At 51.5% G+C, this 14,071-nt stretch overlaps 1 protein-coding gene across 1 annotated transcript in view; it reads right to left on the bottom strand.

Annotated features, from left to right (window-relative positions):
- Positions 1-8,666: 8,666 nt before the first annotated feature.
- The window catches only part of LOC307244140 (ras-associated and pleckstrin homology domains-containing protein 1-like), a 54,139-nt gene continuing 48,734 nt past the window's right edge, over positions 8,667-14,071 (bottom strand). Inside the window, 3 exon segments of the mRNA XM_080019195.1 lie at positions 8,667-10,673; positions 10,675-11,479; positions 11,481-12,010. Coding sequence (XP_079875321.1) covers positions 10,008-10,673; positions 10,675-11,479; positions 11,481-12,010 — 2,001 coding nt within the window. The 3' untranslated portion in view covers positions 8,667-10,007.

Here is a 14,071-nt window from a genome sequence, read left to right on the forward strand (position 1 = left end):
CTTGTGGTGTAAGGACCCAGCTGCCTCCTGATCCCCAGTCAACACGGCTGATGTGTGGCTCCCGTCCAAGAGCCGGATGGTTCCAGTCTGAAGTGCTTCTGGATGTGGTTCTAGGTCCTGGTTCCGGTCCCGGTCCTGGTCCTGGTCCTGGTCGGACATGCTGAGTTCTGCGCCAACAAGAACATCAGTTCTGTGGCTCGTCCTGCTCTGCAGCCTGCAACCTGCCTCTCCCTCCATCACAACAAGTATCTGTCTGTCTTTCTGTCTTTCTGTTTGTCCGTCTGTCTGTTCCACCTCTATGAGGTGGATGGCTTACTATTCTCCTTTCAGAATGAGAAACTTTAAGTTAATAAATACATTTCTTTAAATGTAATAACAGTCGAGTCAAATCAGTGTTGACATGTGAAAAGTACTGAAGCGTGTCCGTCTGCCCATCACAGCACGGCCATGTGGACTCTTCATCCCTCCTCCTCCTCCTCCTCCTCCTCCTCCTCCCTTCCCTCCAATCAAAAGAAAGACAGATCTGCTGGTAACACACACACACACACACACACACACACACACACACACACACACACACATACACACACACATACACACACACACACAGTAAGTGAGGTTGTGCTCTTCGTCCTGCAGGTGGATGTCACCAGCTCCATCACAGGACGTAGAGGGGAGCAGGTACGAGCACCACAGGGTCTGCACACAAACATCATCTTACTCCTCATTGGTGGTTTTGCTGAAGATGGCTGTGATGTCATCACTCTGGATAAAAGACTCCTGTGGTTCCTCTCCACCAATCACAGCGTCTGTTTATCACCCTTCACTTCCTGTTTGGAGAAGAATTTTCAGCGAGTAGTGAGTTACCAGTGAGACGGGTATATAAGCAGTGAGACGGGTATATAAGCAGTGATACGGGTATATACACAGTGAGACAGGTATATAAGCAGTGAGACGGGTATATACACAGTGAGACAGGTATATAAGCAGTGAGACGGGTATATAAGCAGTGAGACAGGTATATAATCACTGGCTCCAAGGTACACACACACACACACACACACACACAATAGCAGCCCCTGGTCACACTGGGCGGCTCCCAGTCTCTTGGGGTTCACTATCATCTGCTCTGTGTTTTAGGGCCAGACGGGGCCTCCGGGTGCAGATGGAGAACCAGGTGGACTGGGACCCATGGAACCCACGGGACAGACGGTGACACCTCATCCCTCATCCCTCATCCATCTTTGTGTCTATCAATACAGGTGATAAGATGTTAGATCGTGTGTGATGTCATGTGTGGTGCACCAGGGGGAGCAGGGAGAGCGAGGCTGGAGGGGACTGTACGGAGACGTTGGAACTCCAGGGATGAAGGAGGTAGAGGATCGATGCCCCCAGCTTCACTGCAGAAGGCCGCCATGTTGTTTATAAAACCAGCACAGCTACGGCCAACCAGACATCATGCATAGAAATACATCCTCATCAATACATCCTCATCAATACATCCTCATCAATACATCCTCATCAATACATCCTCATCAATACATCCTCATCAATACATCCTCATCAATACATCCTCATCAATACATCCTCATCAATACATCAATCCTTTTTGTTTATTATTGTTGCAAAAATGTACGACTGTGTTTGTGTCTTACAGGGTAACCAAGGACGTAAGGGATCAAGGGTAAGACAGACAGACAGACAGACAGACAGACAGACAGACAGACAGACAGATCTAACCCTGTCTGTGTTTCAGGGGGAGAAGGGAGTGAACGGGCGGAGGGGGTGGAGAGGGGAGGAGGTGAGCCGCTCCGTCTCTTCAGTATATAATGAAGGTCATGTGACGTTCTCGTCGACCAATCGTACGCTTCCACCCGCAGGGTTACCGTGGCATCCCTGGAATCCCTGGAGAGAAGGTTTGTGACCTACAGTGATTTAATGTTATTTAATGTGAACATACATACAAACACACATACATGCAGGTACATACATAAATACATACACACACACATACATGCAGGTACATACATAAATACATACACACACACATACATGCAGGTACATACATAAATACATACACACACACATACATGCAGGTACATACATAAATACATACACACACACATACATGCAGGTACATACATAAATACATACACACACACATACATGCAGGTACATACATAAATACATACACACACACATACATGCAGGTACATACATAAATACATACACACACACATACATGCAGGTACATACATAAATACATACACACACACATACATGCAGGTACATACATAAATACATACACACACATGTATGTATCTATGTATGTATGAATGGGTGGCATTGTATGTATGTTTGACCTTGAATATGTGTATGTGTGTGTACTGTATATGTGTATGTGTGTATACTGTATATGTATATGTGTATGTGTATGTGTATGTGTATGTGTGTGTACTGTATCTGTGTATGTGTGTGTACTGTATCTGTGTATGTGTGTGTGTATGTGTGTGTACTGTATCTGTGTATGTGTGTATCTATTGTGCTGTTACAGGGACAACAGGGTCCAAGAGGGGAGCTGGGTCTCAAAGGAGAGGATGGACCTCGAGGAGAGACAGGCTACAGAGGAGCTATGGTACCTGTCTGCCTGTGTGTCTGTCTGCCTGTGTGCCTGTCTGTCTGTCTGTCCATGATCAATAACTTTCAGTGACATTTAATTCTCTTACTTCGCGACGAGGGAGTGACAGGAGCTGTTGGGGTTCCAGGGGTTCCAGGTTTTCCAGGACCTGTGGGCTTGTTGGGGCTTCCGGGGGAGGCGGGACTCCCTGGTCAAGGCGGGTGGATCACCCCAACCAGTTGATGGAGGTTACCTGGAGAGTGGACTCACCTGTCTGTGTGTGTGTGTGTGTGTGTGCGTGTGTGTGTGCTTGCGTGTGTGTGTGTGTGTGTGTGTGTGTTGCAGTGTGCGTCTTACCAGGTCTCTCGGGGGACCAAGGCAGCAGTGGTGCTCCAGGCATCTGTAACTGTTCACAGGTTCAAATCCCTGATCTGTACAAGAGGCCACGTGCACAAAACCAGCTGGTCCCGATTGTGAGTGTCCTGTCTGTCCGTCTGTCTGTCTGTCTGTCTGTCTGTCTGTGATCACATGGCAGCAAGACAGCTCAGTCCAGATGAAAGGGCTCTCTGTCTCTGCAGATCCTGGTGGTGGCCGAGCGCAGGCAGATGAGATCCCTGCGTTCAGAGAATGTGATGGTTCTAACCACAGACACTCAGAGTCTCTTCATCTTCTCTGGGTCGCAGTGGATCAGCGTCCTGCAGCAGGTAAAAGCCCAACTCACCCACCGTGTACCACTACTAATACTAATACTACAGGTTTGATCTGACAACATGTTTTTAGCTGTACAAATGTACATGTTTCGAACAAAACATTTATTCATTTGTTTTCTTCTGCATCTTCTGTTCTCATGCTGCTTCCTGTTTGGCTCAGGACCAAGCGAGCAGGTCCAGCATCCAGCGACCAGCCCGGTCTGTCCCTACCGTCTGAGACAGACAGACAGACAGACAGATGGGAGGACGGACAGACAGACAGACAGACAGACAGACAGTGTGTATGCATACTGCTGTGACTGTTGATGCTGATTATACATTATTGGATGACATTATCATACTTGAATACAGAGTACTGGTAGAGGTACTTATACCTTAATACTTGAACCTCAATACCTCAATGTTCTGTAACAATAATCAAATACAATAGTCTATAATCAATAATCAATAATCAAATACAATAATGACTGATGATTTGAAAGTGTGCTCCTAATTTTTTCCCTGTTTGGTTTAAATTAAACAAGTTGAAACCGTCACTAAGTTACGGCTCTTATATTTCTGTTGATGAATATTATATATCTTATGTTTTTCTATCTTGATCTATTCAATATGTGTTCTTATACCATTTTTGCACCGACACTTGCATATGTATAGTGTGGGGGTTCTCCGCTCCGTCCGAACATCATTTCATCGTCCTGCATGTGTGGGAAAAAGTCACTAACTTCTATTAAAACCTACTTGTGGTGTGAGCAGCCACACTCACCATGACGTGTCTGCTTCAGGCTTGTTCCAGCTAGCCCACTCCCTGCAATGAACCTGTGTGTCGCCAACGCTGTCATCCCTGTTTCTGTGCCGGAGGGACCTGAAAAGGCCGCTCGGCTGGTGTCCAGCGGGTGGTACTGCCACACTACTAGTATGTCCAGTTTATAACTAGTATGACTAGTTTTATAACTACAATTAATTCTTTTATAATGAGTATGACTAGTTTTATAATTTGTTTGTCTAGTTTTATAACTAGTATGTATAGTTTGATAGTATTTCTAGTGTATAACTAGTATGACTAGTTTTATAACTAGCATGTCTGGTTTCATAACTTGTATGTCTAGTTCATAACTAGTGTGTCTGGTTTATAACTAGTATGTCTAGTTTCATAACTTAGTATGACTAGTTTATAACTAGTATGTCCCGTTTTACAACTAGTATGTCTAGTTTATAACTAGTATGGTATTTTTATAACTAGTATGTCTGGTTTCATAACTACTATGTCTAGTTTATAACTACTATGTCTAGTTTATAACTAGTATGGTATGTTTATAACTGGTATGTCTAGTTTTATAACTAGTATGTCTAGTTTATAACTAGTATGTCTAGTTTATAACTAGTATGTCTAGTTTATAACTAGTATGGTATGTTTATAACTGGTATGTCTAGTTTTATAACTAGTATGTCTAGTTTATAACTAGTATATCTAGTTTTGTAACTTGTATGTCTAGTTTATAACTAGTATGTCTAGTTTATAACTAGTATGGTATGTTTATAACTAGTATGTCTGGTTTTATAACTTGTATGTCTGGTTTAAGAGCTTCCACAAGGAAAAATTGTCACTGCAACATAGTGAACTATTCTCCAGCAAATGACGAAACTATTTACTGTTATTAATGTTAAACTGAACATGACATTAATCAGGAACTCGGTTTTTATTACAACGTCCATCTTTTCAGTCGTCTATTTCATCTCTTCAGTCGTCTATTTTATCTCTTCAGTATCTATTTCATCTCTTCAGTCGTCTATTTCATCTCTTAGTCGTCTATTTCATCTCTTCAGTCGTCTATTTCATCTCTTCAGTCGTCTATTTCATCTCTTAGTCGTCTATTTCATCTCTTAGTCGTCTATTTCATCTCTTCTTGTCGTCTATTGTAGTTTCTATGTAGCCACCGTTAGCAATAGCACGTATGTGGAGTGATACAACGTCATAATTAACACCTTAACAGTCATTATTCACAAATAAATGACCTCTGACCTCTGAGCACCGATGTCAACCAATCAGAATGCAGGATATATGTATATGTGTATAAATATATAAATCTACAAGTTGGAAAGTTTGAGTTAGAATAGTTTGTAAGAGCACAAGTGTAAACACAACCACTGCGTTGATGACTTTCCATGTGTCGATGACGTTCAATGTCTCCACAGCCTCTGTCGTCTTATTCAGACACGTCCTTTTGAAAACACGTCAAAGCTTCAACATCCACAGGTAATCCACAGGTATGACCTGATGCCTTTCAGGTCCTAGAACCACACGGGAAAACCTTGTGTTAAAAGCCTGTGTAACCATGGACCTTATTTCAGGCATCGAACCACAAACCCGTAGAAAAACCTGTTGACTTCGAAACGAGGGAACAGGAAGAGCAGGAAGAGCAGGAAGAGCAGGAAGAACAGGAGGAACAGGAAGAGCAGGAGGAACAGGAAGAGCAGGAAGAGCAGGAAGAACAGGAAGAGCAGGAGGAACAGGAAGAGCAGGAAGAGCAGGAAGAACAGGAAGAGCAGGAGGAACAGGAAGAGCAGGAAGAGCAGGAAGAACAGGAAGAGCAGGAGGAACAGGAAGAGCAGGAAGAGCAGGAAGAACAGGAAGAGCAGGAGGAACAGGAAGAGCAGGAAGAGCAGGAGGAACAGGAAGAGCAGGAAGAGCAGGAAGAACAGGAAGAGCAGGAGGAACAGGAAGAGCAGGAGGAGCAGGAAGAGCAGGAAGAGCAGGAGGAACAGGAAGAGCAGGAAGAGCAGGAGGAACAGGAAGAGCAGGAAGAGCAGGAGGAACAGGAAGAGCAGGAAGAACAGGAAGAGCAGGAGGAACAGGAAGAGCAGGAAGAGCAGGAAGAGCAGGAGGAACAGGAAGAGCAGGAAGAGCAGGAAGAGCAGGAAGAGCAGGAGGAACAGGAAGAGCAGGAAGAGCAGGAGGAACAGGAAGAGCAGGAAGAACAGGAAGAGCAGGAGGAACAGGAAGAGCAGGAGGAACAGGAAGAGCAGGAAGAGCAGGAAGAGCAGGAAGAGCAGGAGGAACAGGAAGAGCAGGAAGAACAGGAAGAGCAGGAAGAACAGGAAGAGCAGGAGGAACAGGAAGAGCAGGAAGAGCAGGAAGAACAGGAAGAGCAGGAGGAACAGGAAGAGCAGGAGGAACAGGAAGAGCAGGAGGAACAGGAAGAGCAGGAAGAGCAGGAAGAGCAGGAGGAACAGGAAGAGCAGGAAGAACAGGAAGAGCAGGAGGAACAGGAAGAGCAGGAAGAGCAGGAAGAAAAGGAAGAGCAGGAGGAACAGGAAGAGCAGGAAGAACAGGAAGAGCAGGAGGAACAGGAAGAGCAGGAAGAGCAGGAAGAACAGGAAGAGCAGGAGGAACAGGAAGAGCAGGAAGAACAGGAAGAGCAGGAAGAACAGGAAGAGCAGGAAGAACAGGAAGAGCAGGAAGAGCAGGAAGAGCAGGAGGAACAGGAAGAGCAGGAAGAGCAAACTCATTTGGGTTTTAAGACTCGTTCCTGCAGCGCTGGATATGGTGACGTCAGGACGAGCGGGTTTGGAAGTGTGAGTCCCGACATATACAGTACAACAACAAGTTGTCTCTGTTTTCACCACAATTTAAATAATAATAATAATAATAATAATAATAATAATAATAATAATAATAATAATAATAACAATAATAATAATAATAATAACAACAACAATAAAAATAATAATAATAAGAATAATAACAATAATAATAACAACAACAACAACAACAACAATAATAATAATAATAATAATAATAATAATAATAATAATAATAATAACAACAACAATAAAAATAATAATAATAAGAATAATAACAATAATAATAATAATAATAATAATAATAATAATAATAATAATAATAATAGTATAATTCTCTCAAGGTGTTGTTGGAAAACGATGCGGTTCTGTTGAACGTTCTTTTCAACGTTCTTGTGTATGTGGAGCCCGGGTCTCGCTGGGTGATGACTCTTCCTTTTATTCCTCAACTTTAATTTTTTTGTTGTGTTGTTTAAGTTGCGTCTCCTGCTCCTCCCTCATGTAAGACACATCCTAAGCCCCTCCCTCCCGGGAGGTGCCCTGTCTGAGAAGGAGCGCACCCCCTGTCACGTCAGGTTCACACCCACTGCTCTGTCAGCTTTTATTTTACTATTATTATTTATGTGTCAAAGATACTTTTATACCTGTTCTACACAAAATAACAAATTATAGTACTTTCATCATTTCCTCATTTTCTATTGCGAAACCTTTAAATATTATCAAAATTAATATGAAAATTAAACATATATAAATATTAAGGAAATAGATAATAGCGGAAAGGCAACTCGGCTGCACGTCTCCGTGCCCCGTTCCACCAAATAAAGCAATATTTAGATTAATTTTATTTTACTCCGTAAAACGGAATCATAACGGGGACGCTCTCTCAGTCCCCCCCCGACACGGTGCCCAAGGTGCGGCACTCGAGGCTCCTGCTTTGGTGCTAAATGCGGTGCCCGTGGCGTGAGAAGACACCACATCACACCTGACAAAATTGATTTTTATCCGAAAACAGAAGCTCATGGCTGACGCTCATGGGGCGGGTTGTCGCTGGCCCCGCCTCCATTATTGTGACAGCCAATCACAGCGTGAGACCTCCACAAAGCGGCGTTGGAATGCGAGCGCCTGTGCGACCCGAGGCCCCGCCCACACGCACATCAACACACACCTTTCATACGATGAAGCGCGACTCCGCCCCCTCAGCGGCCCGTTCGGAGCGAAAGGATGGTCGCCATGGAGACCGCAAACAGGCGGCCATTTTTAAACAAGTTTTTAACAGGCGTGTTTACACATTCTTGTATCTTTGTTTTACTTCAATTTCCTGATCATCATCTCATTCTGGATTTATTTGTACAGTTGGATACATTTCATCGAAACAAAACTCATCAGATGAAAAATATATTTAAACAAAAGCTTTAAAAGGAGTGAGCGGTGGATGTTTGGAGCTGAAGTAGAGCTGATCTGGGACAGAATAAAGGGCCGGACGACTCAAAAACATTTGAACGTTTAAACATTCCATCATTTTAACGTGAACGACTTTTTAATTGTTACCAGTTGTGGGGCAGCATCAGCGGATGAAGATGAAGAAAATCAATATAAAAGTTGATTCATTATGAGTTAATAAAGTGACACGGGACCTTCCTGTGTCTTAATTCATTGGTCAATTCAAATTATTGAACTGTGGGTCACATCTAAGTCATATCAGCTCCAATTTCTGGTCTAATTCTGAAATGTTTTTATGCAGTAACAAGGTGTCATTAAGCCACATTCAAATATTTTAATTCATACAAAAAACTTGTATATTTATATTTTGGCTCTTCAACCTCCACCAAGTCACTTTGAGCCGTCACAGCAGACCGCGAGCGCCGCAGCGTGGCCGCCACGGCAACCCAACCCTCTCCCCACCCCCAGGCCTCCCCGGGGCGGTGCTGAGCGGGCGGAGGAGGCCTCCTCCTCGCTCCAGCGACCCGACGCCACAGCAAACAGAGCGACGCAGGCGTGTGTTTGACGGTGTTTAATGTTTGGCTGTAGAAACACGGCGCTGATGGAGACACCACATGCAGAACACAACTCAGACGGACGCCGTCGGCACGCGGGTCAAAGAAAACCTCCAGCCTCCACCCTCCACCTCCACCGCTCTGTCTGGATCCAGATACAGATTCAGATTCAAAAGGTTTGGTTCCTGAGCCAGAGCTTTGGGATGATTGGAAGCTGGTTTAGGAACTGACAGCTGTCTGCCTGTATACTGTGACATTTGGTCAACAGACACTTAGACTACTAACCAACCAACTAACCAACCAACTAACCAACCAACTAACAAACCAACTAACTAACTAACCAACTAACCAACCAGTCAACTGATGTACTGTCAGTTTATCAGTCTATTGATCCAGATCAACAGTGGGACAGGCTTTCAGAAAACAGATCCTAGTCCAGTCTACTTCCTCTACCTACACTTATAAACTTAAAATAATAATAATAATAATAATAATAATAATAATAATAATAATAATAATATCTTTCAGGTATTAAATAATCTTAAAAAAAACAGGTAATAATTTTAAATGGCATTGCTTCTCCCCCCTCCAGTCCAGTACATCCCACTCATACCCCTCCTCTCTCTCTCTCTCTCTCTCTCTCTCGACACCGGCCATCCCTCGCTCCTTCCACCGTCGTCACGGTAACGTTACATCCGTCCCCCTGGCTCCATGCAGTACCGCTCGCGTCGCAGGAAAGCGTCTCTTGTTTTGTTGTTTTTTTTGTTTTTGTTGTTTTTTTGCTGCTGATTTCATCGTCTATATGTTTGTTTGCAAAGCTGCGGAAATATGGTGGAAAAAGCTCGCTAGGTGTTTTTCTTCTGGGTATATTTATATATTTGACTCGTTTCATTGGATTAAACACGTAGAAGTAATTATAATAATAACGGGGGAACAGACAGGATGATCCTCTGAGATTCAGGGGAAGTGGCTTTGCTCATATCTTCCAAAGTCAAGGTTCGGTTTGTCATGAGGAGAGACAGACAGGCTGACCAAACGGAAGGAGTCGTCCTTTCGGAGCGACGGGGCGCGATGGGTTCGGTTCGAGTCCCGTCGGTCCTCGCTCCCCTACCAGTCCCCGGTCAGTTTGGTGCTTTGGTCCCGTTTGGGCGGCGCCGGCGGCGGACCCCGCCGCAGCGTTGCATAGCCTGAGATGTTGGCGTGTTTGGCGGACTGGGAGTGGGCGTGGTGGCGGGAGAGAGTCTGGGAGTGGCCCCGCCCACCCTGAGGCAGCAGCTCGGGGGGCGGGGGGGGCAGCAGGGCCATGTCGTCCATGGTCGCCACGGCGACGGCGGGGGTGAAGTGGGAGGAGGGGAGCGAGCCGTGCCGCGAGAAAGACTTCCTCTTCAGCGTGCGGTTCAGGTCCTCCAGGAAATGCGGCTGCAGCGTCAGGGCGCTCGAGCCCGGGGACTTGGGGGAGGTGGGGGGCAGGGGGGTGGACGAGGGAGGTGCGGGGGAGTCGTGAGGCATCGGGCTGCTGCCGCGTCGGCTCGCCGCCGCCGCCCCCGGCGCCGCCCCCTTCTTCAACGAGCTCTGTTTCCATGACGACGCCGGAGCGGAGGCGGGCCCCGGCGGCGGCGGATGCTGCTGGGGCTGCGGGTTCACCACGGCCACGCGGGGGGTCTGGTGGAACTCGGAGGGGTGAGGCGGGGGAGGGAAGAGCTCCGAGTCGCTGGGTGGGGGCGGGAAGTAGTCCAGGGAGGAGGGGTGGTGGGCGGGCTGGGCGGGGGGGGGGCGGCGGCAGGGGGGAGGGGAAGTCGGAGGCCGGGCGGTGCAGGCCGCCCTGCAGCGCCAGCGGGAGGCTCGACAGGTTCAGCTTCCCCGGCTTGGGGGGCGCGCCGGGGGGGGGCGAGTCCTTGGACGGGGAGGAGCCCGACGGAGCGAACTTGGAGACCAGGCTCTCCACCTTGGTGGGCCGCTCCTCCTGGGAGCACCCCCGCATGGAGGAGGCGCGCTGGGGGGCCGGGGGGGGGCCACGCTTGGAGGAGGCGGCGGAGGAGGAGGGGGAGGGGGGCGGGGGGAAGTCGTCCAGGGAGCCCTCCGGGGGGGGAGGGGGGAACTCTGGGGACTGCGGGGCCACGCCCGCCCCCGGCTGCCACCTGGGCTTGGCCTTGACGGCCGGGGGGGACAGGGGAGCGGAGGGGGGGGACGGGGGGGAGGAGCCTCCGGGGAACTGGTTGACGATCTGCTTGACCAGGGAGGAGGTGGCGGCGGCCACCAACGAAGAAGAGGCCGTGGAGAGGGAGGGGGAGGGGGAGAGGGGGAGGTGCTTGGAGGACAGGCTGTGCTGCTTGGGGAGGGTGGGGGGCGGCTGGCTGGGGGAGTGGCCCGCCGAGAAGCTCTGCTGCTTCCTCATTGGCCCGTGGCAGTTTGGGGGCGGGGAAAGGGGGGAGAGGGGGGAGAGGGGGAGGGAGCAGGGGCCCGCCAGGGGCTTGGGGGCCGTCTGGGGGGGGAAGAGAGCGGGCAGGACCTGCAGGGAGGACGGAGGGGACGGCTCCTCCAGGGGGGGAGGCGGGGGAGTCAGGTCGCCCGGCGGGGGAGGAGGGGGGGGGGGAGAGGTCCTCCAGGGGCGGGGGAGGCGGCGGGGGGGCGTCAGCGGCGCTGAAGTCGTACGTCATGTGGGGGAACTTGTGGGACAGGAACTGCTGCAGCCCCCGGTTGGAGAGGGGGGGGCAGGCCGGGAGGGGCGGCTCGGCGGGGGGGTCCGGGGAGGGCGGGTCGCAGGGCCGGTGGGCCGGGGGGCCGCGGGCGGAGGGGAGGGTGTTGTAGGCGGGCTTGGCGCCCTGCGGGGGAGGCGCGGGGGGGAGGGGGCCGGCCGACCGGGCCCGGGACAGGACGGGGGTCCGCGCCGGATCCTGCGGCCGCCCCAGGGTGCTGGACCTGACGCACGGAGCGAAGGGGCTGTCGGGGCCCGGGGGCGGGGCGGGGGCGGGGGGGGAAGCGGGGGGCTCCTCACAGGGGGAGGGGCTGCCGGGGTAACTGCTGCGGGAGGGGGGAGGGTGGAGCGACTGGGAGGGCAGGCTGGGAATCTGCACCGGGACCGGTTTACTGATGGAGTCAATCCTCATCATCTGGAGAGAGAGAGAGAGGGTGAGACAGAGAGAGAGACAGGTCAGTCGTCATTGGAGGGAGACACATTAAATGTGATGGAAACAACTATAACATTGAGAAAGTGGAGCTCGAAGCTCTGAAACTTGTTCAAGGTCGTATCAGTAAGATTTCAGCCTTTTAAACAGACTGCGTCGCCCGGAGGAAACATCCTGCGACAGGCTGTTCACACCACAGGACAACCATCAGACCCAGAAGCATACACCACCCACCTCCACCCACATGCTTCAACGTTACTGACGAGTGGGGACGTCGGGATTTCCGAGTTCCCATGGAACGCAGCACGAGCCAGGGAATCCTTTGGTGGAACTCCAAATAAGGGCATGTAGAGAGAGGCGGAGGCATTGCTTGTACCACTCAGGATTAGGACACTTCACGCCGTCAAATAAAAAAAAACAACACTTCAACCCGCCGCCTGACTGCACCAGATCCGTTTTCAGGTGGCTGGCTCCGCACGCCGGTGGCAGGCTCCCTTCGCCGGTGGCAGGCTCCCTACGCCGGTGGCAGGCTCCCTTCGCCGGTGGCAGGCTCCCTTCGCCGGTGGCAGGCTCCCTACGCCGGTGGCAGGCTCCCTTCGCCGGTGGCAGGCTCCCTACGCCGGTGGCAGGCTCCCTAGGCCGCTGGCAGGCTCCCTACGCCGGTGGCAGGCTCCCTAAGCCGGTGGCAGGCTCCAAACGCCGGTGGCAGGCTCCCTACGCACCGCGGTGGCAGGCTCCCTAGGCCGGTGGCAGGCTCCCTAGGCCGGTGGTAGGCTCCCTACGCCGGTGGCAGGCTCCAAACGCCGGTGGCAGGCTCCCTACGCACCGCGGTGGCAGGCTCCCTAGGCCGGTGGCAGGCTCCCTACGCCGGTGGCAGGCTCCCTAAGCCGGTGGCAGGCTCCAAACGCCGGTGGCAGGCTCCCTACGCACCGCGGTGGCAGGCTCCCTAGGCCGGTGGCAGGCTCCCTAGGCCGGTGGTAGGCTCCCTACGCCGGTGACAGACTCCCTACGCCGGTGGCAGGCTGCCTTCGCCGGTGGCAGGCTCCCTACGCTGGTGGCAGGCTCCCTAGGCCGCTGGCAGGCTCCCTAGGCCGCTTCTTCTTTCGTATATCATCAGATGGCCAACTCAGTGTCATATAGCCACGCCCTCGTCTCCAGTCCTAGGTCAAAAAGGCCAGCTTCTGAGGGTGGGCTGTATAGGGGGCAGCTGGTGATTATGTGCTCGGCAGTCTGTTCAGGTTCGCCACACTCGCATGACGCACTGTCGGATAGGCCCCACTTCTTTAGAGAGGACCTGAAGCGCCCGACGCCAGTAGGCAGGCGGTTCAGCGAGGTCCATAGGTGGCGTGGCATGTCTTCTCCTTTTACACCTCCTCCTGGGTCCCGGATGTATCGTTGGATGCGGGAGGGCGCAGCTGACTCCAACGATTGTCTCCAGGATGCTGCCAGCCAGGCGTCCTTGGACAAGTCGTCAGGGATCGACTGTAGCTCCCTAGGCCGCTGGCAGGCTCCCTACGCCGGGGGCAGGCTCCCTACGCCGGTGGCGGGCTCCAAACGCCGGTGGCAGGCTCCCTACGCCGGGGGCAGGCTCCCTACGCCGGTGGCAGGCTCCCTACGCCGGTGGCAGGCTCCCTACGCCGGTGGCAGGCTCCCTACGCCGGTGGCAGGCTCCAAACGCCGGTGGCAGGCTCCCTACGCACCGTGGTGGCAGGCTCCCTACGCCGGTGGCAGGCTCGGCATGCCGGTGGCAGGCTCCCTATGCCGGTGGCAGGCTCCCTAGGCCGCTGGCAGGCTCCCTACGCTGGTGGCAGGCTCCCTTCGCCGGTGGCAGGCTCCCTTCGCCGGTGGCAGGCTCCCTTCTCCGGTGGCAGGCTCCCTCAGCCGGTGGCAGGCTCCCTCAGCCGGTGGCAGGCTCCCTACGCCGGTGGCAGGCTCCCTAGGCCGCTGGCAGGCTCCCTACACCGGTGGCAGGCTCCCTTCGCCGGTGGCAGGCTCCCTACGCCGGTGGCAGGCTCCCTACGCCGGTGGCAGGCTCCCTACGCCGGT

The sequence above is a fragment of the Zeus faber genome (assembly GCF_960531495.2).
Source record: "Zeus faber genome assembly, chromosome: 18".
NCBI classification, from domain to species: domain Eukaryota; kingdom Metazoa; phylum Chordata; class Actinopteri; order Zeiformes; family Zeidae; genus Zeus; species Zeus faber.